The following is a 26,220-nucleotide window of genomic DNA, read 5'->3' as shown; positions in this document are numbered from 1 at the left end:
ACAATGCACTGGTGTGTGCTGTTTTGATAACTTATTTACTAATGTTACAGACCATTTGAACAAATGCCCCTCTGTTGAACTGCTGCTGCAGATGAATCCATAATCCAGATCTTTAAAATAATGAAAAGCCCAGAGCAGTCAGGCTGATGCCTCAGCTGGGTGGATGTGCCAATCTTCCCTCTGACAGCAGACTCATTTGTCACCTTCTGTGCACAGCACAGCAGAATGTTTATTTGCATGCTGTCCATCTTAAAATGGGAGCAACTTGTAGTATTCACCTAAAATACTTGCCATTGAATACTCTTTATGTTTGACAACTGTGTTAGAACAGATACGAGGAAAACCTGTGGATGGTCACTCATCCAAAATGCGACAGGATGTCCTATTTCCAGAATATCTGTTAAAATCATATATTACATACATATATATTAAATGCATGCTTGTGAAGCCACTTTATGTCATGTTTAACTGATTTACCTGTGATTTTTACACAAAACAAAGCGCTCATTCTTACATAAGCATAAAGTTGAATGCATGGTTTCAAAACTATACATTACCATTATTAGAAATTAAAAATCAGGCATAAAATTTGCAGTATTAATGACTTCAGTTGGCAGAATGGTCACAGATTAGTTTCATTTCTTTAACTGTTTCAGTACGTCAGAAATGGAAAAAATTTATTATGTCAGGATAGATGGAAGTTTTTCCCAATGTTTACAAAATTTTCTCACGTTGGTGTAATGACTACATTTAACAATGGCATATTATTTACATCAGAGAAGGTGAGAATATGTTTTCTGTTCTTTAACCGGGGAGAAAAGCATCAAAGCTAAACATCAAAGCAGACACACTTTTAAGGTCAAGAATCATGATGCCAGGCACACAGGAGAAGCAAGTTGTCTTTACCAGATCTAAACGGCACTTTGACATCCATACCTGCTGGGGACAAGGTTCACTACTGAGATACAAATCAGTCTACTGTCTTGGAGGAAAAACAAACTAACAAAATATCCACAAAAACTCTCACATATCATCATGTCCATACGAATTTCACAGCAGGAATCCAGAGACACAAGTCCTTCACTTATGTGAGGCAACCCTAAAATTTCACATTCTTTGTTGTAGAACAATGTAGAAAAACTTTAAAGAAGGTGGATGACTGCGTAAGTCTTCCATGTGGTGTCCTACTGCTTCACTGTTCAAATGTAAAAATAAAACTCAGATATTTTTCTGAGGCCAATCAACTGTCCACATTCTATATTGTTAAGGTCATTAGTAGTTCCATTGAAACCTGTTCCCTGAAATACACTGACGTATTTGCATTGCAAGGATGATTGTTGTGGCACAGAACTGAATGTATCTGAGACCAACCAAGGCAGGGGAACAATTATTTAATGTCCCAATATGAAATATTAATGGATTAAACACAAACAAACCCCAGAATTTTCAGTCTCCTGTAAATGCTAGCTGGTATTCTGTCATTTCTTGTTGTTTATTTATTCATTGGATGACATCAGCAGTAGTGAAGGGGCAGTAGTTTTGTTCTAAGCTTATACAAAATGCTTTTCTGAGAGCAAAAAGGCTGGTGAGGGGCTTGGAACACAAGCCCCATGAGGAACAACTGAGGGAGCAGGGCTTGTTTAGCTGGAGAAAAGGAGACTCAGGGGGGACCTTATCACTCTCTACAGCTCCCAGAAAGGTGGGTGCAGTCTCTGTAGGTGGGGGTCGGTCTCTTTCTCCAGGCAGCAACTGACAGAACAAGAGGGGACAGTCTCAAGCTAGGCCAAGGGAAATATAGGTTGGATATTAAGAAAAAGTTTTTTACAGAAAGGGTGAAAAAGTACTGGAATTGTCTGCCTGGGGAGGTGGTGGAGTTGCCATACCCGGATGCATTTTAAAAACAAATGGATGTGGCACTCAGTGCCATGGTTTGGTTGAGGTGTTAATGCATGGGCTGGACTTGATGATCTTGAAGGTCTCTTCCAACCTAGTAATTCTGTGATTCTGTGTGTGATTCTAACAGTTTCTTACTTAGAAGTTTTAAGGGAGAATCTGAAATTCTGTTCAAGGTGCAGATGTAGATGTGACCAGCAGAAAGCCACCAGACTGCCTGTTCATCTTTTTAAATGTGGACTTGGACATCTCCCAGAGTAGCTTACTACTTATCTCTGGTGGTTTGAGGAAGTTTAACTTTGAAAGAGCTGGTTGCTGTTAGAGAGAATTTTCACTCACTTCAGCTGTCTGTTGGAAGGAAATAACTGGTTTTTGTCTCCAGCCATAGTCTCATGCCAGGAGACTCTCTGAAGAGCCTACTCCAGGGGTTCCCAATTAAAATCAACACTGAAGAGTTTACTAGTGTAAGATCATTTTCTTTGGGGAGAACTCCTGCCTTGTGCCCTTGCATATCCTCTCTTGTGTAATGCACCATGCACTAACACATCTTGAGAGCTTTGTGCCCTGCCTCTAGCAACTGAACAGAAATAATTTATACAGATCTCTTTATCAGTAACAAACCCATGCAATTTCACATGTCCTTTACTTTAAAAATAATTATCAAGCAAAATGAGCTAAATTGGTTTTATATAGGAAAGAAGTCAAACCACGACACCATATCCTTCAAATAAAGAAAACTTAATATAAAAGTCTAAGAAATGCCCTTTCCTCTTCCCTAATCAAATAAATCAGGAAGCCAACTACCATCACTTGATGGATGTCCCATTTTGCAAATGTAACACTATATTTTTTCCCTTGGAATTACAAGATCAGCTACCTAGATACAGAAGTGTTAAATAAAATAGGTAGAAGTGCAGCTGCCAGACTGTTTCCCTTGTAATTTGGTTCTACAGTGTTTTGTATTCCAAGACTGGTGTCAGAATTCTTACTTTTTAAGTGGTCTTTTGTGCACCACAGATCATTCTAAAACTTGAAAACCAGTTAGTTGCAGGCCTTTCATTCACCAATTAGTGTTCAAGAGTAATACATGATTTAGAAGTAAAAGGAAGGAAAAGTAAAATATTTTACATTGTAGGACATGCATACACACTTGCATATAAAATAGTGAAAAAGTATGAGAACACAACATGTGTAGGTTTTCTGCCAGGCTCATCAACAATACACATAACACCTGCCAGCTGTTCCAGCTTCACATTAAAACTTTACTGTCTGAAAATTCAAATATAATTAACACTAACTACTCAAACCTAAAGCCCAGCTCCTAATATCCATCACACATACAACAGAACACTAATGCTTAAACTAGACCTTACATTCAAAAAAAGGGTTTCTAAAGGAAAAAAAAAAAAAAAAGTTTAAAAGTTTTTCTATCAGAAATGTGTGAATACAAGGAATTTAAAAAGCGCATAAAAAGCATGTCTACACAATAGGGTGGTGAAGGACAGGGAAAGAATTCACAGACAAACCTTGTGGTAAATTCAAGGTAACTACCTGCTTTACTTAGGACTTGTGAGCTCTCCCAAAATGAACTGCTACTGAATGAAGGATGCAAGCATGGATAATGGCATTTGCACTCAGCAGGATCTAGCCTGGACCCTGTAATACACACATCTACCCAATAAAGTTGAAAATGTGGTTTACTCACCACACATTAGACACACTCCAGCACCTCAAAGTGCTTTTTGTAGTGAGAGACCCAAAACTGAACAGAGGATTCCAGGAGTGGCCTCACCAGTTCTGAGTACAACGTGACAATCGCTGCTGATCCAGGCAAAAATGCCATTTGCCTTCTTGGAACCCGGATCATTACTTTTTCCCCGTGTTTCAACTCTATTGTTGCTTAGAATATTTTAACTACTAAATTTGTTAATTTTTTTAAAGCTTTGAAATTCACTCAGCAAAATGATAATTTGAAACTAGTCAAGTCAAATACAAGGCTTTATTAAAAGTACTCAGAAATACCTAATAATATTAATAATTTTATCTTTAAGTCCCTATGTCAAGCTCAGGTCACATAACAGTGGCTCAGATGCTTGGGAAAAAAATGAGCTGAGAGCTTCTTTCCATCCTTTAGTGGGCAAATAACTGCACTACTACAATCACTCATGATACTGGCCTGTACAGAAACGCCAGCATTGAAAGGATCTGTAATGGCATTCCACAAATATAATATGACAGATCCCATTTCACCATATGTACTTTATAGACAAACAGTGTTTCTAACTGAACAACCCCATTCTAATGAGGATATCCTTTTACACATGTATATATTTGCTTTTTTAATTTTCCTCAGCTCTAATCACAGAATCTGCTGAGTTGGAAGAGACTCAACAAGGATCATAGAGTCCAATTGCTAGAAATAAAATATTTGTATTTAGTTACATTGTGCAATGATCAATTTAGAAAAGAGTTATGCCCATTTTTTCTGCTGCATGAACAACTTTATGCTTTGATGACATACCTCACATTTGGTTTTACAGCCTACATCGCAGAAAAACAATCTTTTATACAGTATTAAAGAGCACATCACACGTCAGTATCAGCAATAAAACTGTGCCACTCTAGAAAATCTAGGCTGTCATTAACCAAAGTTTTACATATGTGCGGTCATTGTCAACTCTGCAAGCTGTAGACAGGACCCAGTGCATTAATATGTCAAAAAAAACCCCTCAGAAACATTACTGACACTTCAGTTGCAGAAAATACTGCATGGCTTCAATGTTTCTCTCAGTTTCCACTTGTAATCACAATTACAAATCCAGTTATGACATCAATGTGAGCCCTTCCAAAGGGAATGGAAGAATAGTAAATCCCAATGGACATCAGAGTTCTGCAGTAAGGATGATGTAATTTATAAAAATAGACAACCTCTGACAGAAGCTGCAAGTTGAGTAAATAACACTGCATGTCGTTAATTTTGCATTAGCTTGCCAGTAGTAATTACTAAAAGGATGATGAACTAACAATTTTGCTTTGCTTTGGGTGCTACACAAAATAAAATGATAGTATTGCTCATATATTAATAATAAAACAAAACTTAATACATAACTTGAAAAAGTAACAATCCCTTACAACAGGGGTGAAGAAGAAAGGAGGCTGTGAGGCTAAAAAGGTGGTGTTTTGCCAGAACACAGGGATGGGAGTTACTTATTGTCATTATAACATTACCAGTGGATGCTCCCATGAAGAAACATCCAACTTCCATAAAAAACATGGTTACCATGAGCTGGCCAAATCATCTCAAACATTTCACATTTCAGGTAAAATTATCCCACCATTTTTGTAGTGTTTCACTTCAAAATGTACCTAACATGTATAACACAGTTACACTGTTCAGGGATTAATGCTACTGGATGTGTTCAAACATACAGACTATGTCTATCTATTTAGTATTTTGTATTACTTCCCGTTATGATGTGCACACCAAGGTCAATTGCAATCATGAGCAGACCATCACCATCATGGAATAATAAAAGCAGTTGCTCTTGCAATTACACACTGGATTTTGTAGATGAAGAAAAGCGACTTAACAATTATCCTTCCTGGTAAAAGGACACTTGCACTTGGCAGCATTCAGAACTAGCCCTTTTATTAATGGAACAATCAATACAGTGTATTTTACTTTCATGAACACTAGAAATGTTAAATGAATTATTTTATACTGTTTTGTTATTAATAGAGACAAGTTTGTATGGGCAAACAAGCATACAAATATCTATGCTAACATGTTTAAAACTGCATAGCATGCTACTTCTCATGAGCAATACTCTGCAAATTTAGGTGTGTACCCAATTATGGTTTTCTGCTGACATTACTTAAATTAATTTGTGTCTGTCCTGGGGTGACGTTATGATGCTTGTATATCCCCATTCATCTGTTCTGTGCCTTTAAGACCGGCTCTGAAGAGTGGAAGTTTTGTTATCAGGACACAGAGACAAGCGGTACATGGGGCTGTTTTTTCACTTCCAGCTTTAGCTTGCTGCTTTTGCTTGCTCTCTTTTTCTGCTCTTGCTTCTGCTCTGCTTTCTGCCTCTGCTTATTAGCTAGTTCTAGCTAAACAGTCCACATTGCTTCCTGGACTGTTTCTCCTCTCCTGTTCCTGTGACCATCTCAAACCTGCTCCGGACTGGGACCCGGGAACACCGAAGGTTCGGCTGCAGCGGCTGGCCCAGCGCCGGAGGGACTGAGAACAGAGCAACCACCCCCCCCCCCCCGAAAGAGACTTTCTGATTTTGCCATCTTTCTCAGAGCGGTGTCATCGGGTATTGTTCATTTTGTGTGCTGGGGGGTGCGGGGTGCGGGGCCAGTCAAATAAACAGGTTCTTTCCACCTCTCTCCGAGGAATTTTTTCCCGAACCGGTTGGGGGGAGGGGCCGTGTGGGTTTCGCTTTCTGGAGGGGCCGTCCTTTGCAGATTCTTTAACAAATTTGCCCTAAACCAGTACAGTGTCATAACCAGGAACAGAGTGACTTCAGTTCAACTTCTATTTAAAAATAAAGGCAATCTTCTTGCTTTCATTTTGCCTAAGCCACAGAGGAGAACCTTCTCAGTTTCCTTCCTCTTCACATTTTTCCTCTCTCTGGAGAAAATCAGCTACCAGCAAGTTCCAAAATCTAATCCATTTAAATAGGTCCAGGTACCATCACTCATACAAGCCTCTAAAGCCAAAACCTTTGAACATCCTGCACTCCAAACATTTCTGACAACAGAGTCTATTTGTCCCCACTTGTTTCTCTGGGCACCGTTTTCCTTTGTAAATATACTTGCAACACTTCTAAAGTCAAAGATGTTTTAAAAATTCTTTTTCCCTCCAACCTCTCCACATCCTTTGCACCTTTTCACAAAGTCAAGCTTTCATTGTGTCTATCACACTTTCCTGCCCATTGTCCCGTCAAATAATTTTCTTAGACGTGGTTCTTTCTCCCTAAAAGCAAGCTTTTCTTATTGTTAATGTGAGTAATCATGACTAAATCTGCTGTTTGTATTTTGTTTTAGAAAGTGATCTTGTATTAGAATGGAAGTTCTACGTATTTCTAAAAATCATCAGAACCATTAAAAGCTGCAGCTATTTACAGGCTTGAAAGATTGACAGTGTTCCTTTAAACAGATTTCTTGTAGACTGGGTATCTGGCAACCACTTCTACTGACTCAAACTAATTTAAAACAAGTGAAATTCCACAAGACAACTAAGTATGCTGTGACACTGGAATCATTTGACTACAGAAAATACAATGCACTAACTTGAATACAGTTTACCAAGCTACTGCAAAGTCCACACTGTTGAAAAGCAAGTACATGTGAGCTACTTCATGATCACATGTGTGGTCCATGGGAAGACATGCTGCAACATGTATTTTACAATATAAGAAAACATGCAGAGAAGCAATGGTATATTGATGGTTTTGAAGATTAAACCTTATCCCAAGTTATACTGGACTTCTCCAACAAAGTACAAAAACTTGAATCAACTTCTTGAAATTGTCATCTACGTTAACAACCAGAAGACACTGCTTGTCATCTTATAAACTTCCATATCGCTTCAGTAGCCAGACACTGAATAAAGGAAAACAACCAGGGTTTTGCATCTAATTCAGGCAGGGAAAAAATATTTTTTTTTTTAAATCTTTCCTAAATGTAGCAATATGAAATACAACAGTTTTATAATATCATTTTGCAGACAAAAGAAAGGTAAAGGCAAATTAGTTTCATAAAACAATCTGAACATACATTTTCAATCCAAGTATTTTAGATTCTTGGCAGACAATGGGAATCCAAATCTTTTCAGAAAAAAAAAGGCTACTTTGCCAATGCTTTACACTATTAGTTTTAAATGAAGATAGGAGCAGGAAGAAAGCTTTCTACAATTTGCTGCTAAATGAGTATGCTCTTATCCTTTTCTAAAAATATAGCACACACACACACAAGAAAAGCTTGAAAAAACTCTCATGCTTATTTTTTCAGGGAGCCATGGCTGCAGATCAGATTTGACTCAGCAACATTAGACATGGTAAAATTTCCAGCCCTCCTCTCATTCACATTTTCAGTCAACTCCTTCAAATAAAATCCAGAAGGAATACTTGTCTGCCCTGAACACATCTGACAGCGCTCCACAGCAGTGTGTGAGGATGAAATTGTTACATGCCTGTAACTGGCGTGGAAGCCGGGGTTATCGATGGCTCTGTGCCCACCACTCTTTTCTTTCCAACACCGGATAAAGGGATTGTCACCCCCCGTGAATCTCAAGCTGAATGGGATAAAGAAGGCTACTAAAGGGAGAGAGCCCTTTTGCAGTGATTTCAGCAGCTGGCTGACAATGCACTAGCAGCAAATTTCATAAGCCTGTTAACTAATTCAAATCTAGAGAGATGCACACAGAGTAAAACACCTCACACCATCTCTCTGTCCGGGGCTATCTGCAGGTGTTTCAGCATTGTTCTTACAGGCCTACCTGCATCTCTTTAAATACACCCCAGTAAGATTTGATACTTTGCCTTTAGCAAAGTAAAGACTACAGTAAAGACTAGTAAAAGCCCACATCTCAGTTTACATACCAAGTCTAGAGACACACACACTATCACAAACCGGCGAGTTACAAATCACTGCTTGTAATCTCTATGTCACTAAAGAACAGCACCTTATTTTGTACAAAGTGATTTTTCCTTTATGAGCTTGTGTCAATTTATGCCAAATATTCCATACATTATATAGCCAGCTCAGCAACACTCAGACCGAACATGACTTATTCTTCACAGATACATTGAAGTAGCCACAAAGTTTACTGGCAGTAAGATATTACAAGAAAGTCTATCCTTTATTAAAATCATTCCACATGTGACTATTCATTTTAAAGTATATTAAAAAGACCCAACACAACAAACAACAGTCTAAAGCAGAAGTAAAGCCACGTAGGTTCTCAGGAGAATGGGTTCACACTTGTTTCAGTCAAATCACTCTAAACAAAGGCTTTGCACTGAAAATATGATGTAGCCTTAAGTATACATACACACAGAATGAAAATCTACATTCAGGAGTTAAAATCCTATTTCTGCCATTAAGTAAGGAGGCATTAACACTAACCTAGTTAAAGATGTTTCTGACACATGAGAAGCACAAGCAAACATCTTCTAGATTCATTTGAGAACAGCTCAAACTTATCGGCTTGAATTTTTCCTTTGCAAAAAGGAACTGATCAACTTTACCAAACTATAAAGGTGGTAAAAAAAAGGATGAAATTTTATCTGTGTGGTAAAACACATTAATTTTATTTCCATTTGCAACGAAGTTTCTAATTTCCTTACCCTAGAAACCACCAACACTTGTTCTAAAAGTAATGTGCCTGAGTACCAATACTCAACATTAGATTTCACATCAAATGACCTTTCAAACATTAGGGTAAGTTATAAAATAGTACGGAGTCTTTCAAATTCCTACCATAATTTGAGAAGTACATTATCGCCCTTAAACATAGTGTTTTAGTAACCATAGGTTACTCAGAATCATGTCACTGAAAAACTGGGGAGCACTGGTCTGAAGGCAAAGAACTGGGTTCCTAAAAGAAGTGTACTATACACTTTGAAGGAAGAGAACAATTCAGCCCAGAAATCATTTGTCTATGATACTGGAAATATATTGAAATTTGAACTCTCCAAGTGTTTTAGACAAATGAATTTAACAATGTGTCACAGAAGGAACTTTTAAAATAAACACATTTCCTGGTAAAAAAATAGCAGGAAAATAGACAAAAGCAATGTTTGAAGAAAGGGAGAATTTTCAACCCAAAAAAAAATTAAGTAGTTTCAATTTGTTTTCAGCTCTATCACAAGAGATTTCTTAAGCATAAAAGTGGGGAAAGTGGGGACATTTGACAATTTAATAATACACATCGTATCTGATGGATGTTCCGAATTTATTTTGGCATTGACAGGCACAACTGCAAATGCCCCTTAAGTTTAAAAGATGCCACTCAGATCTTCAGATCACTTTGAGAGCACTTGAGGATATCTGATATCAGGAAAAATGTACATATTTTGTTTGGTTTGGTACCATTCCAAGATACTTGACTTATTTGGGCACCTTCTTCTCCCTAGCTTGGCAAACCTGTGTTTCAGATAATGGCCATTCAGACATACTTTGCCCAGAAAATCCAGCCTCTTTATACTGAGTCAGTAGAAACCATCAGAATGGAAGACAAGCAAGAAACACCATGGCAAAACCTTTTTAGTTTCCTTACTGCACATCCTGTCACACTCCACTTCCCCATTTTACTGACATACAGGTACTAAACACAGGGCCAATTTTTTAAGTCAAAATCGAAGATTAAGTCCTCTGAGCTATGAAGGAGATACTTGAGTAAAGCACCTGCCAGACACTAAATATTTGATATACACCCTTTGTTTATAGTTCTAATTTCCTAAACATCAAAGAATGCCAAAGCGAGGAAGGTCAATCAAGCTGTGTAAGAGACATGGTGCTGTCAGTAAATTTCACAATTACACAGGTATTTTACATCACAATGAGATTGCTGAACTGTCAAAGCAAAGGCTACAAGGCAATTTTAGTCATAATGTCGCATCAGTATTATGGCACCACACCGCAAACCCACGAGTAAATTGTTAGTGGACCATACACAGTAAGTTACAATACCTGAGGTTTAGTGCATTCCTGTGAGCCAAAATGAAATGAATGCCATATAGGAGGAAAGGAAAAGATGAACATTATCAGACATGCCATAGTACATTCCACCACTATGAAGATAATGTTAAAATCATGTTAATGAGGGTCCACCATCCCATATAAGTTGGCTCTACTGAAGAAAGCCGTGCTGCAACTGAGAGCACTGCATTTAATTTTTAATTCTTGAAAAGCACACCATGCATTTCATGTCTGCTTTTATGCTATAGAAAACTTTCTTCAGAAAATACTGTTTGAACCTTCTGAAGAAAAGCATTCAGAGCCTACTGCAAATAAAACATAATTATTTATCAACAACCAATACAACAATTCTACATGCTAACTCTATGGATTTAAGGTAAAACAGACTATAGGAAAATTACACATTGTGAAGATTTTGAGGATAATATGAAAGCAGCTTTGTTACTTTGAGTCTTCTATATGTAACACCTAAACTAGTACACATGCACATGGAAGAGCAAACTTGAAAAAATTATATCATATTAATCCTTTTTCAATTTAATTTAATGCTTTCATCTTTTTTTATCAAAAATTCAAAAATTAGAAACAAAAATTACACCCTGACAGATACTGACCAAAGAATAGATGGGCAACAAGTCCACAAGATATGTGCTATAATATGTCTTAAATTCCTATGTATTTCCAAAAAAATCCTGCTTTTTTCAATTTTTCAAGAAATTAAGACCAATAAAATGAGGTCAAAGGACATAAAATAGGAAGGGCTAAAAGACAATGCAGCCTGTAACACATATGGTTAAAGCAATAGAAGTAACATTGCTAGTGGAAGTGAATGAGGGAATAATGTCTACAAGATCACCAAATACTGTAAAAATAGGAGGAAATGGACCAGCATGAAAAGTCACTAAAATGTAGTTAATACATTGTAAAATTCATTTGAGCTTATTTGACTCTATTTGCCTTGATAAAAATAATAAAGCCAGACATAAGTATTATAATACACTTGAAAAAGCAACATTTTACTGTAATTATTGTAAATTTTACAGTTTATTTGGCAATCTCTTCCACCTTAATATGAAATCTTGCTTGCAATGGATTTCCCAGCACATAAACAAAAACCATTATGAATTTGCACAACAGAATAGCACAGGATGGACTTTTGCTTTTTAGTACCAGTTAAGCTTACAAAAACTCATCAGGCACACCTGAAGTGAAATTTATACAACAGGCAAGGACCTACAAATGCAAATGGCACTGTGTAATCTAAATATTGCCCTTCTAGAGTTAGGTACAAATCATACTACCACTGTTTGCTAAGCACAACACACACATCTAAATAATATGAACAAAAAGTAATTATTTCTGTAATTCCTACAAAGTACAATACCACTTTTTTTCCCCCTCCAAATACAGGCCAGTAAAATTATTTATTTTCAAACCAAGTCAACTGGCTCAATTCACCTTAAATCTAGAGGCAATTAAAACTGCACTGAAAATTAAACCATTAAAAGCTGTTGTATAAACAAAACCAAATTGTTGGCATAAAATGTAATTATTCGAGTCATGAGGAAAAGCCTGTATAATTAACAGATGTAATCAAACATCTACACACTTATAGACACACACTGAATATACAGTGAACTGGCAAACAAGTCAAGGAATAAAGGGTAAGGAAAGAAAAACTGAAAAAGCTAACAACTGCATTGTACCAAAGATGGCATTTTAAAATCACTAAAGCTCTCATCCTGCAAATTTATGTGTATATGGCTTACACTGTACAAAATTCAGTCCATGGAACTCAATGAGATTAAATATGCACAAAGTCATTTATGCCCATGCCTTTATGGTTCTACCAGATTTAGGGCTTAAACAAATAAATGAGAGCCAAAGACAAACAGCTTTTCCCATATTTTGCTCACAGTTGTAATCAATACAAAACAAACATATTAATCTAATAGAGCTTTTCTCAGTTTAAAAGCCCTATAAATTATTTCATGGAAAAAGTTTTAATTATTAGTTTCTTTTCATCTCAAGAGAAAGTCTGAAAACATATGTTGATTCCCTCCCTCATCACCAAAAGCAATCAAGTAAAATGACCAAATTATTTCCTCCATGATGGGCCAACTACATAGCTCACTAAAATCCAAGTATAAAGGGCAAATACCATCAGAAGTTCATTTCAATTTCACATTTCAGTTCTCAATTCCAAAAAGAAATGACAGATTTAATCCAATTTGGTGTACTGCCACGCAGCACAGTCCTTTTCAGGCAACACCTGTTATCACATATGTGAATGAGTGCTTCACTAACTGACCTTTTAACACAGTACACTGAACTAATTCTACTGTAACTTAATAGAAAAGGAAATGAGAGCAGAATTTCCTTAACAATTTCCCATAATGATTGGAACATTAAAAAATAATACACGACATTCACAGCCATAAGAAACGTACTTTCAACTCCAAACTGAGATGCAAGCTGCACACACGTTCACGCACTGATGGAGCCACATTCACAGTTATTTTGAAGGGAAACCTCCCCACAGAAGCACACTTGAAAGATACCAGCAATTTTAGTAATTTTGACTGTGTTATTTTCAGTAGTTTTCCTATCTATGACTTGTTGTGAACCATAAACACAGACAGCTTACAGTATGGTAGCCTCTAGGAAGAGGTGGCTTCCCCACAGGATAAGGGTCAACAGTGTCAATAATGGTTTGTCGCTCCCCTTTCTGGTTGATTTTCCTAAACCTCCTTCGAGATTGCCTGTGAGATGCTTGACGCTGGAAATATTCCTCATTTTCTTCCATGTAATCAACCTACAAGAGATGCAAGAGAGTGTGTCTTTTCCCACATGACAGAAAAATGTTTCCCTCTTTGAAACAGAAGAAATCCTATTTTCAAAAAGCAGCAGCCAGCTTTGAGTTTGCTGTATTTTCAGCACTAAGTGTGAAATCACTGCTAAAAAAGTAATAGAACAACATTAGTATGGAAAGGATCACAGAATATGATCACTTTTCAAAAATAACAGAAGAAATATCAATACATTCCAGGAAGAAAACTGGTACAAGAGAACACTTGCCTGCTTCCCTATTGACATCTATTCAGCATCTTCCCTAACTGATCCATGGCAAAAGCTTCACTCTTCAGGCAGGACTGGTTTTATTATTTCAAATATTTTGAAGGCATAAAAGGATTTCTAATAGACTGGATTTGTGCATTAAAAAAACCCACTTCAAAACAACAACAGGGAGAATAAAAAATACCTATTAGGTATATCCTAGTATAAAATTAGTCTGCTCAGTTTCACTGTCTACAGAGTTTGAAGACTACTTTACTACACAACAGTATGCTGACATAAAAATATCTGAACTAATAATTCTGGTTTTCGCAGAAGAGAATGATCTTTTTGCAGTAATTTGGCTGAAAATCAACATCTCTTCTGTGTTTACCCTACTAATAGAAACCTTACTCGAGTTATTTGAGACTAACAAGGAAATGAAGAAAAAAATCACAGCTTCCAACATTGACTATATAGGGGGATTCAGTTAATTCCTGTTACTCAGTTCCATCCCTCAGGATGAGAGATGAGGCACCTCGCAAGGTTCCTGCACATTTTTCAACAAGGAAATGTTAGACAAAATACTCCTATGAATCTGCAGCTTATCCATGTCAGAAGTGTCACACATCAGTCAGCCCAAGTGACAAAGCACAGCCTTCAGTGCAGTAACTCAAATGGATGAGCACAGCCCCTGGTTCACCACAAGAGCAGGCAGTGTCTATCCCCTCTGCAGGCAGGATCTGTTTCACGTCTGACACCTTCACACTCACACCCTGCTACACCTCTTGTGTGCCCAAACAACTCTGGGATAGGATTCTTTCTATTCAAAGTACAATTGTCCCTTTGAGAGCCTGAGTGAAGCATTCAATTTCATCTTTCCAGAAGTGTGGCAGTTCCATTTTTTGGCAAACACTTGCCTCTGACCTAACATTATCCATCAGTCAAAAAAATTTCCCGTTGTTCAGTCATCTCCTTTCCCAATACCTTATCTTTATACCACTCTCCCTCGTAACTTAAAAACAGAATGTATGTGAAACAGGCAGACGTTCACACAGCTACAACCAGTGAAATTGTATACTTCTAGAAAACAGAACAAACTGTTTCCTAAATGGTTTGATGCAAGCTACACAAACTGGAAATAAACAATCCTAAAGTAATACCACATTTTCCTGAGCTTCCACAAATTTTACAGAAACTGCTACCTTTTAGGAAAAAAAATGATTAGTGTCACAGTCTATATTTAAGCTACCTACATGGCTTAGATAACTGTCATGCCTCTGTGATGAACTGATCTGTATCTCTGTGACAGAGAGAAAAAAAACCTAGCCCACCAATTCTGCATTTGTTCAGATGATGTGCCCTGAGGTGTCAAATAAAACTTTTAAGCCTGTGAACCCTCAGAGACAATGTTCTGCCACTGGACTACAGCAGATGCTGCTAACAAAATACCCTCACTTTCACCCAGAAAGGTTGACAAAATTTAAAAACATTCAAATTTACTCTTAAAAACCTGAGACAGTTGAAATTAAATGTAATTCAAACATTAATTACTTAAATTAACCTGAAATTAATACTTTAAAGCATCTAGGTTTACCAATAATAATAATGAAGCTGTTTCAAAAAAAACAAAAACAAAAACAAAAAAAAAAAAAAACAAAACACAAACTATTCTGCCACCACAAGAAAACTTTAGTTTTACAAGAAATCTGAAAATGTAAATGTAAGAACAATATAAATTATAGCTATGACATCTCATATTTATTAAAATATCATGTAGAAACCAGAAAATCATAAGTCTTATTGGAAGCTGAAGTGTTACCAAAGCTGGTCTGTAAAATTTGAAAGCAACTGACTGAAAATATTCTTACCACAATCATTTCAGAAGGCTCTAAAACAATGCATTCACATCCACGTCTGAAGCTGCCAGCAGAACGCTTGCCAAAACTGAAAAACAAAAATATTTCAGTTAGAAAAGAAATCAAAGCTATAACAGAATTCAAAAGCATATTTACATCTTAACCAGATATTGTAAAGCAGAGGGAAAACATACATACCTGTGCACAATACAAGTTTCATGCATATGTCCTTTGACAAGTAAGTGAGACCCAAGGACACTGAGAGCTGTCTATTTTGTATTTACATAGTTCCCTAAGAGTATTTGCTAAATAAGTCTATTAGCACCAAAACAAGTGTCAATCAAGAGCTGTCTACTGAAGAGGCACAGTTGATTCTGAGCTGCACTAGAGTTTGATCGAGTATCTTCTGGCATTACAGTATTAAGTTACCTAAGCTATCTGCATTTCTTTAACAAAAGCTAACTGGCACACCAAAGAAAGAATTAAAAGGCTGACCAACTTCAGTTAGCTCTTTTCTAATTTAAATGAATTAATAAAATAGGAAAATGAGTGTATTCCCAAATTAAATAGATGAGGACAAAAGGTTGTTCTGGCCTTTCACAGACATTCTCATCATAGTGGAATAATTAAGCATAATATTTTGTTCCCTGTAAGAAAAAGCTGAAAGGTTTTTGGTTTGGTTTTTGGAGTGCTCTGCCCATATTAGATGTATATGTGCACCCGCAGGGTTCACTGCAAAGAATCCTCAAAGTGCAGATGTAAAGGTGGAGAGCAGAGGACCAGTACATGATTCAGAGAAAACCAGGACCTCTACACTTCGATTCTCAATCATACACCATCAGAGTGGAAGAAAGGCATCCAGCTAAAGTTTTATGTCAGGGATGCGTGATTCTTCCCCTGGGTACAAATGCCAGGTCAATGCCAGACCTTTCCCATTGCAGACTGGAGGGCAGGACAGACAATAAAATGCCTGCAGCTTCAGGACCTCTCCAAGTTTGCTGTAACCAATCCACTCTAAAATAGCTGAAAGCCAATATAATTATTTGGCCTTTCCCTTTCTTTCACTTGGCACTGTGCAACGGACTTGGGAACCCTTCCTGTCTGAAGCCCCCAGGGCAACATCTTGAAAAACAAACAGAACTCAACAAAACTTCAACATCTGAATTTTAACCAATGCTGGCATGCGGCAACACACTGAAGGTACAGAGTTTGTGAAGGACAACTGTTTTAAGCTTTATTTCCTAACTCACAACCTGCAGTTCACACATCATTCAGAGCAGTCTGTCTAGGCAGTTCATATCTATGTTCCTGTCCCGCCTGGCGGTCGGTAGAAATGAACAATTTAACTGCTACCCCAAAGGCTAATCTCTTGACAACAGCACATTTATAGGCTCAAAAAGAAGGCAGTCACATATTGAAAAGAAATGCCAGCTGTGCTTATTCATCAAAATAATAATCACATTTAATGGTACATGGGACTTTTACAATAGAAAAAAATTTTCCAGAATACTAGGCCTCTTGAAAAGAAATATTCAATAAAGAAGTCTCTGAACAAAATGCTTTTTTTCCTGGAGGCAAACACATGCTTCATCCTACAGTCCAGCAACCAAACACAGGTTTCTTTACTCTATGATACCATCTTGAATGTTATGCAATTTCAACTATTCTTAAAGACAGCAGAAAATTAAGCCAGTATACTGATTCATTACACTGTTGTACAAGTGTCAAAACTTATTTTCTCAGCCAATAGTCTGATTCATACCACAGCTTTTCCTTACAAACAGAAAGGAGAAGTAAAGAACAGAGAAAGTAAATCAACTCTATGATTGAAAAACGAAAATGCAAAAAATGTTGATCAATAAGTCAACTTATTTGATACTCTACTTGGAAACACACAGAAATATTCTCTTCCCACTTAGAAAACACATATTGCTGTATTTTTGCCAACTCATTTTTGTAGCCTTGGACCAGGACATCTCAGAGAAAGCACTGATTTCAACAAAAAAAGCATGTACACTTTTCAACTCCACCTTTCTTCCTCCTCTATTGCTGTCTGTAAGTATCAACTTGAACTTCTGTCTGTTGCTAATTGCTGCTGACATGCCAAAGTTTCAAACTTTGGCAAACAGAGTAAAAATAAAAAGCTGTGTTTTGGATGTGCTTTTCTATTCTTGAATAACTTGTTTAGATTTCACCTTTGAGCACCAGAAGTAGTCAACATATTAAGACAGAAGGCATGAATTCAGTTACTATAAAGAAAATTCTCAATTTCTGCCCCCAAATAACACACTGGCTTTCACAGCAAATAACTACGCCATTCCCGGACTATTCAGACTCCTATGACAGCACGAAATTTATCAGAGCAGACAGTGCATCACATGTATATATTATCTTTGACCAAAGATCACAAGGCACTTCAGGCTGTAAACAAACTCTCTAAACTTTGTGAAGTGCTGTAAGAAAGAAGACAAGTAAATCAAGGCACAAGAAAGTCAAATGACCTTTCAAGCGCCGCAGTTCTCAGATGGCCACAGCAGCTAAAACTCCTGACTTCCAATCTCTGGTGAAAACTCATCACCAGTGAGGAATTCACATAATCAGGGAAAATTAGGGAACTCTCTTGGCACTATCCACTACATCTGGGCACATCAGAATTGTCCGTCTCTGACTGTGGTAGAACATCCATCATGACAGTGCATACTCTTTCCTGCAGAACCACACTTGAACACAGGTTTTTTGTTGACCTGCAGCTCTTGAGAAACAACTGGCATCAAATCCAGTAAGTTGTATCTGAATTAATTTACCAGAGTTTCCCACAGGAGCAAAAATAAAAGATCAATAAAAAAAGTACTTCAGTGAGAGTCTTCTCCAAAACACCTAGCTGCAGCAACCAGCCACTCAGTAGAGGAGGCCATCAAAAAAACTCTATTTAATTGAAGAAATGTTATTTGAAACATTAGTATGCAATAAGAAGCAGTAAATATCCAATACATGATACAATCTGTTTACTGAGCTGGTAAAAAAGTCCAAAATGTAAAACCTTGTATAAAATTCTTTATTATAGGAATGTGAGGCACTGGAACAGTTGCCCAGAGAAGATGTGGATGTTCCATCCCTCAAATTGTTCAAGACCAGGCTGCATGGGGCTCTTGAGCAACCTGGTCCAGTGAAAGGAATCTCTACCCATGGCAGGGGATTTAGAATTATCTGATCTTTCAGGTCCTTTCCAATGCAAGCCACTCTCAGAAATACCAGCAGAACAACTTCATATAAGGAACTACAAACAGGCATGTGAGCTGGCTTGTGGGATGTTAGGTACCACACAGAAACAGTACCAAGCAAAAAAAGTTTCAGTGGAAGAGCTGATTATCTTCTTAATATCAGCTCTACTCCAGTAACTTTGACTAAACAATATTCTTTACAAAATTCTGATGCCAGACTTTCCATAGAAAGTGAGTTTGACTACCCAGATTTCTCACAAAAAAGTCAACCTGAGTATTAGCTAGCTAAAGTACAATGTAGAGAGCCTTTATTAGCAGGTTTCAATAGGTCAGGGATTTGACAAATTTACTTCTTCCCTTACCATAGGGTGAGATAAGCCTGTGCATACAGACAGCATAAGCTTAAACCCCATTTTTGTTTTTAAAATGCAGTAGAGAATTTTACATTATATACACTTCATATGTGGTTGTATCATACCATTCCATTTAAATCAATGTCTTACCAAGCCTTATTAATTTTGACTCCTAAATACAGTTTGTTTGCAACTATTAGGGCAATGGTACATCTGAAAGAATCACAGGTTTGCAACTATTTTCTCTAAATCGGTGATGAGCATAAGAGAATTTCACCAAAGGAAGATGAAGCAGTTTAAAGGTATCTTTGCAATTGTAGCTGTCAATATGGGATGCAGAAGTTATAACAGTGATTTAGAAAGCCAGAAGGGCTGCCTGGTCAGGATATTGCTGCCTCACCTAAATTCCCCAGAGAACCTTGTTTTGCAGCAGCTTTTCCAACACTTTTCTTCCCTACTACCAACACAAGCTCTGACTTGACATTCCCCAAGTATTAAGCTTCACAGATGATTTCCTCAGTACCTGTCCTAGAGAATTTCACTTCTGGAGTCCTTTTCTATCATAGTACTTGTATTCACATAGGGATACTGAATGCATGATGTGAATATAAACCTACTTTAATCAAAACAAAAAAAATTATAACAACACCAACTACCCCTCCCTGGAAAAAAAAAACAAACAAAAAGCCCTAACCCAAACAACTATGTAAAGACATATAAAAATATTATTTACAGGAATCTACTTTATAGTGGACAGCCAGGTATTTTCCCCAAGCAATTTCTCCCTAACTACATTATTCCTTTAATGAATTGACAAAAGTCTAATTTCCCACTTGACTATTTAAAAACATTATTTCCAAATAAAGTCATTAGTATTAAAAAACCCTGTTTTTTCTCACTATGTATTAAAAGCAGGTATTTTAACCCATGTAAGTAGTTTACAATTTGATTTGCATTTTAATGCATTCTTAAATTGAATTTACACTGATCAGAGATGACAGTTCCCCTATCCATAAGTGTATCTTACTACACACGTTTCTCAGCTTACAACTTGTTATACTGAAAACATACATAGGTGGCTAAAGAACAGAGGTTTCAGTTTTCAGGTCTCATGCTTGTTAACAGAAGACAAGTTTTAAATGAAAATTAAGGGGTTTGATGTTTCCCAAGTTTATATTCTCATTTTTCATTAGAAAAACTCTTCACTATTATGAAACTACAGTAGTTTAAATATGCCTATGGCTAGCAAACAACAACACAATAATTTAGGACCACCGTCTGCATTTATTCCCCTTCAAATTGAATAGATTTGCTAATAAAACTAAACAACAAAGTACTTCAATTAAATGAAACATCTAAAGCCACAAGCAACACATGCATTTTTATAAGCACTTACACACAGAGACAGCCAAAAACTTGCAGGTATTGAGGTGACTTGTTCTATTCTTTCTCTTATCATCATGACATTGGAGGACAAGGCAGTTTTCTGCAGACAAGACCCATCCATTTCCCCAGGTCCCCAGACATCCTCACACACGCTCACACAGATGCTCTCTCAAAGCTCGCAGGAGAGGCAGCAGCTACTGAAGAGGGAATGTTTCTCTATCAGCATTCAGCCCTGTCCCCTCACCCTGGGCCTCCACATTCCTGTTTTCACGTCAACCCAGCTCCCAAATGGAAAGTTATTTCTCAGCACTGGAATGTAAATGCATTCATCAAAAGTGATGCAGAATGTGAAGGAAACCTCACAGCACCAAGAAAAGGGTTTTCAGTGTTAAGCCCTGTTCTTTTTCCCTCTTAAAAATCAGAGATCACACACATAGAAAATTCAATTTCATTAATGACAATTTTGCAAAAAGGACAGACAAAAATTTAGGGTTTCCTCTACAATGTAATCTTAACTTTTATTTATTTTTATATTCCCTATATACATTAGCTTAAGGTTTTAGTAAAACTATTTCTAAGTCTCACAAAGATAGCTCCACAAAGTATGGTCATGTCTGTGGTGCACATTCTTCAGCAAATAATAATAATACTGTTATAGCTTTATGTATATGTAATTGGAATATTTTGAACAAAGCTGCTGGTTGAGAATCTATGTAATTGACACTTGCTCTGAATCAAAAAGAATTTTCTATTTAAACAAGCTGTACTGAAAGGAAAAATACAAGTAGCAAATTTTCTTGTTTCTCAATTTCTTAGAATCATATAAGGTATATGTAAGCAAGGAAATTAGTTCAATACAGATTTTGCTGCTTTTTTATAAAAAAATTACAATATAAATAAAGTAGAAATGTAATGGATGACTATTGAAATATTTTATTCCAAAACTCCAGAAATCAAGATATTAAAAAATTTTCTTTGTTCTGAAGTTTTCAAATGGTAGGTACAATAGGTTTAATATCACTGATGTGCAGTATTTGCCAATGCAGAGCATCTGAATAAACACGGAGATTAAAGTAAACATTATCCTTCCCCACCTTCACTGCAACCAATCTCTTTATCTGTGCAAGACTGTATATGAATAAATCCATAAGCACAAGGCTATGCACAGTTCAGTTCAGTTTCTCAAGCTTTTAACATATTCATGATAAAAATGGATCTTAAGTTACATAAACCCAATACTTCAAAGCACTTTTTGTGAAAATTACATTGCTTCAATTGACACCTACATTTAGAAGAAGCACAGAAAACTACCAAAATGAAATACAGAGGTATTGCATGAAGCATATTTAGAATTTGAAGTTATGTAAGCCAAAGTGTCTTCATTTGCTCTTAGGTAGCCATCACCATTTACATTCAAGTGCTATCCACTTTATTTCCAATCTTCCTTCTATCATCTAGTTCTCAGTATCAGAGCAGAGAGGAGTCCCCATCCCACTGGATGGATCATGAGCTGCATGTCCCACCTGCACACTCACAGCAGTGCCACCACTGACGAGGTCATGGCAGGCACCTGCTTTCAATCACTGCATCAATTATTATCTGATGACACAGAAACAAACATGAGCAGAATGTCTGCTCTCCAAAAAATCCTAAAATCAAATCTTGACCTAATAATCAACATTCAACTAGCAACAACATCAAAATGTTAGTTAGATTTAGTTGTAAAGCCAACCAGTCACACTGAATTCCTTGATGAAATATAGAGCAGTAGTAAGTAGACATCTAGAAGGGAAACACAATGGGGACTATTTTTTAGCTCTCATTTAGAGAGATAAGAAGGGATGCAGGAGGAGAAACTTGACTGAATCTTTTCCATTAAGAACTACCATATTTCATTTTGGTGTGTGCAGATCAGAATGAAAAGCATCCGTCCCTCTATGTGGTTTATTCTAGCTAGGTTTCTTTATTTAAGCTAGGTTTAGCCGGGTTTCACATCAGTGTGCTCTGAAACCCAGACCTCCGTCCAACTCATCCTTGCCAAGGAAAAAAAGAAAGTTACAATTAAGAAGCTCATGTACATGCACAAGCCATTCCCAGGGGAAGGCATAAGTGCTCTGATGAAAACTAAATTTGGCGTGGCCATTTTCTGACCCCTCAGAAAAAAGGCAGAGCCCGTCATGCATGCAGAGCCACTCTAACGTGAACAGCACTCCACTGGGATGAGGCAAGGGAAGGAAGGCAGCAGGGCTTCCCCACACTTAGGGCTGCAAACCGCGAAAGAAAGAGTTTGGCAGCTGAAAGACAGGGCATCTTTATACAGAACATCAAATTATCTGATAATACAGGCTGACTTTGATTCTCGTTTGAATTAGTGCCTGTCTTTTAGGAAAAGCCAGTAAACATGCAAGGGAAGCCCAAGCTGTTTTTGACTTGTAATAACTATTCTTTTTAATAAAAATGTAGTGGTCATCTGCATATCAAAATAGTAAGTAGATCAGGGTTTTTTTTTCCCTTCAACTTATTTAATTCCTACAACGTTATTCTATTTATAGCACTCTTTTTAGCAAAAGCAAGTTGCTGCTTTACAGAAATGCTTTTCAGCTGAAAGGAAAATTGAGATGCTGGCAAGTTGAAGAGGCATTTGCAGAACTGTCACTACTTGCAAATCCTGGAGACATGAGCTCACTGCATACCATGGATAAGGATGATTAGGCTTATCCAATGTCACAGGATAGCTTAGGTGTTTACAGTCCCAGATACAACAGCTCATGTGTCAGGGAAGGGACTCACTTGCGATATCACAGCTAAGTACACGCCACTTAATAATACCTGGGAGGAGTGTTTCACAAGAGAAAAGGGCCTGAGACATCCCTGCAGCTCCCTGCTCCACCAGGGACCCAAACCCCCTGCTGCCTGTGGGGGAAGAGCAATCATGGTGCCAAGGATAATAACCCAGCAAACAGACAGAGAGAATGCTGCATGACTAACCAGGCCATATTAAAACTACACAATAAGCACATTTATAGGAAATTAACGCTTTAAATAATTTCTGCTAAAAATGTGTAGAAGCTAAACTCCAGCTGGAAACTTTAGTGAACGTCTTCAATGATTTGAACACTTTTAGTTAGCATCCTTACAGATGACAGACTATAGTGCTTTATCTATGTAATACTCATAGGGATTTAATTCTTATGCAAATGCAACCCAGATCAGAGGTTGCATTAATCTGCTAATTTATAGCTGACTACTGAAAACACTTCAAAATAAGTTCCTGAAAACACACAGTGAATAATTTGAAATTAGCTAGATTCTAGAGGTTTGTTTCCATAGAAAGTCCTCTCAGTCAACCCTGAAGCATGTGATTTATGATCTTCACACAGTTTTTCTTTTACAGCAGATTACTGTTTTGAAAAGTGAGGTTAATTTTAAAATTTCACCTGGTTACAAGAGTGAATATGGTAGCAAGTTTGACTAGTTTAGGTAGACAAATTAAGTAATTGTATAAAGTTTCACATTTGTTATTTTTCATAATGTGACATCAAAACTAAAATAATAAGCTGAAAATGGTTTAAAATCCCACATGAAAAAGTGCTTTTAAGAAAAACAAATTGTTTTGTAAATTTACTGTAGAAAGGGTAGACTCTCAGGGTTTTCATAGCAGCAGGTAATCCTGAATACTTTTCAGAGGAGAATACCACTTAGTGTTCCTTTACAGCCCTTTTACATATACCACACTAAAGAAACATTTTGGCAGCATTCTTCTGTTGAATTCAAGATCTATGTTCACAGACTAAACATACAATTATATAAACAAACAAAACTGGAACCTACTAGTAGAGGCAACAACAAATTTAGCTTGTTCCAGCAGTTCAGCTTTGCAACCTATCTAGAACAGAAAGCTTGGAAACAGATACCTCATCAGCACACCTGGGGATAGATCCTTCTTTGGGAAAAATTACCCTTATTTTAGTTTTAAATTAGAAGTTCTCATATTATTTTATCTCAGAAAACATTCAAAGATGAAAGGTTTTTTCCTAACCTACTTTTTATCTTATTCTTTCAAATAAATAAATAAATGAATAAATGGTTTGAATAAAGACAGCTTTGCTTATGCTTCATGTCAATGACGTCTGTGTTGCCATGGAGACTGCTGTGACATCACAAGATCTACATAATGGTCTCAAAGAATGAGAAGTTGTTGGAAAACATTACTTAAGAGGCAAGACCTTGTCTAAACACAGCTTGGCTTATTAACATTCATGAAATTCATTAAAACAGAGGAGTATTTTTCCAATGTCACACAAAGACTTTAGATGCTAGTTTCTAAATGAAGACTTTTTGTATTGAAAAATACATAATAAGCATTTTTTACGTCCCCCTAGACTTTATATACCTAGTTAAGGTATTATAAATTTTCATGTTTTTTTGAATTACTAAAATAACTTGACACATCCTCTAGGTTTTTAGAAGTAAAACAAGACCATGTACATTGACACTTTCCACACACACACTTAACTCATTCAATACAACTAATTCATTCACATGGAAAGCTAAACACTTTCCTTCAACAACAAGTTTCCATAAATTAGTGTACAGAACTGATGTATTCAAGATACATATGTATATTTGTGAATGAATAAACAAAGTAAACCAGTGGAGTAGGAGTGACAATTTTGTTTTAGTTATTTATATCATAATTTGAAAATAAATTATTCCTCACTTGAAATGTTATACCACGTCTTGTACCCCTAGATTTGTTTTTCAGAAACATTTGGAAATTTTAGTATCAACCGAAAGAAAACTCTCAGACATTTTCAAATCTGCTACAATATGGAGCAACATTTTGTTAAAAAGACAATTTGTGGAAGAATTACAGTAGCGGAATCACGCTCAGAATCAAGACAATAATTCTAATTCCTCCAAATACACAAGTAAACATCATCATTACTTCAGCTTATCTAGATGGTTGTTCAACAAAATTAAGTTTAGAAAGTTTAGATCCTGAAAGGTTCACACGAGGCACAGAAAAGGCAGTGTCCTCTGTCCCCTCTCTCTGCCTGCATATAACTTCTCATTTTGGTATTCTTTGTGCTATTTTTGCACACAGTTCCTTTTGTTTTAATTTCGAGGTAAGCAATGACCAGATTACTTCAGTTCATTACACTTCCAAAACTTGTCCAGAGATCCTGAGAGCACATAAAACAAACAGGGTATTCTTTTGACCTCAGCAAGAATCCTATAATGCTGTTTTCCCAAGTAACTGAGGGGGGCTTTGATGTTTTGCAGGTCTGTACTACAACTCAAAACCTTAAGTACTATTAAATTGAATCAGAGCAAATCTTAAATCAGAAGGAAGAGATTACATAATAGGACATAATATCCACTGTGAAAAGGCAACTATTTTCTTCAGACAGATACTATAATTAACAATGCAAGCAGTAGCAGATACCCTGATGTAATGGGTCTCACATTTAACTTTTAAATAACCATTTACTTTATTATACAGATAATTTTCTCCTACGTAATTTCTCAAAAAGAGCTCTCAATTTTTTTCCACATCCCCATTTGTATGCAAGCAATTTATTACAATTTCAGAAAACAGCTATTTAATATTAAAATCAAAACTGAAATTTTAAAAAGAAAATTTCAAAGTGAGAGTACAGTTGAAATAAAATATATCACATAATTATAATGTACAGAAGAGCAGTAAAAGCAAAAACAAAGATGAACAATGTTTCCAAG

The 26,220-nt window shown here is 36.7% G+C and overlaps 1 protein-coding gene across 7 annotated transcripts in view; it reads right to left on the bottom strand.

Annotated features, from left to right (window-relative positions):
• Positions 1-26,220, bottom strand: part of RAPGEF2 (Rap guanine nucleotide exchange factor 2) — a 184,879-nt gene that overhangs the window by 74,600 nt on the left and 84,059 nt on the right. For 5 of the 7 annotated variants that reach the window (XM_074541181.1, XM_005486312.4, XM_005486314.4 and 2 more), the window contains exons 5-7: positions 15,531-15,606; positions 13,253-13,420; positions 10,597-10,614 (exon numbers count right to left, since the gene is read on the bottom strand). In XM_074541181.1, coding sequence (XP_074397282.1) covers positions 10,597-10,614; positions 13,253-13,420; positions 15,531-15,606 — 262 coding nt within the window. The remainder of the gene's footprint in view (positions 1-10,596; positions 10,615-13,252; positions 13,421-15,530; positions 15,607-26,220) is intronic. The other 2 variants (XM_005486313.4, XM_026792959.2) reach the window with 1 other exon arrangement.

This window comes from Zonotrichia albicollis, chromosome 5 (genome assembly GCF_047830755.1).
Source record: "Zonotrichia albicollis isolate bZonAlb1 chromosome 5, bZonAlb1.hap1, whole genome shotgun sequence".
Classification (NCBI taxonomy): Eukaryota; Metazoa; Chordata; class Aves; order Passeriformes; family Passerellidae; genus Zonotrichia; species Zonotrichia albicollis.
This window is presented reverse-complemented; position numbering and strand designations above follow the sequence as displayed.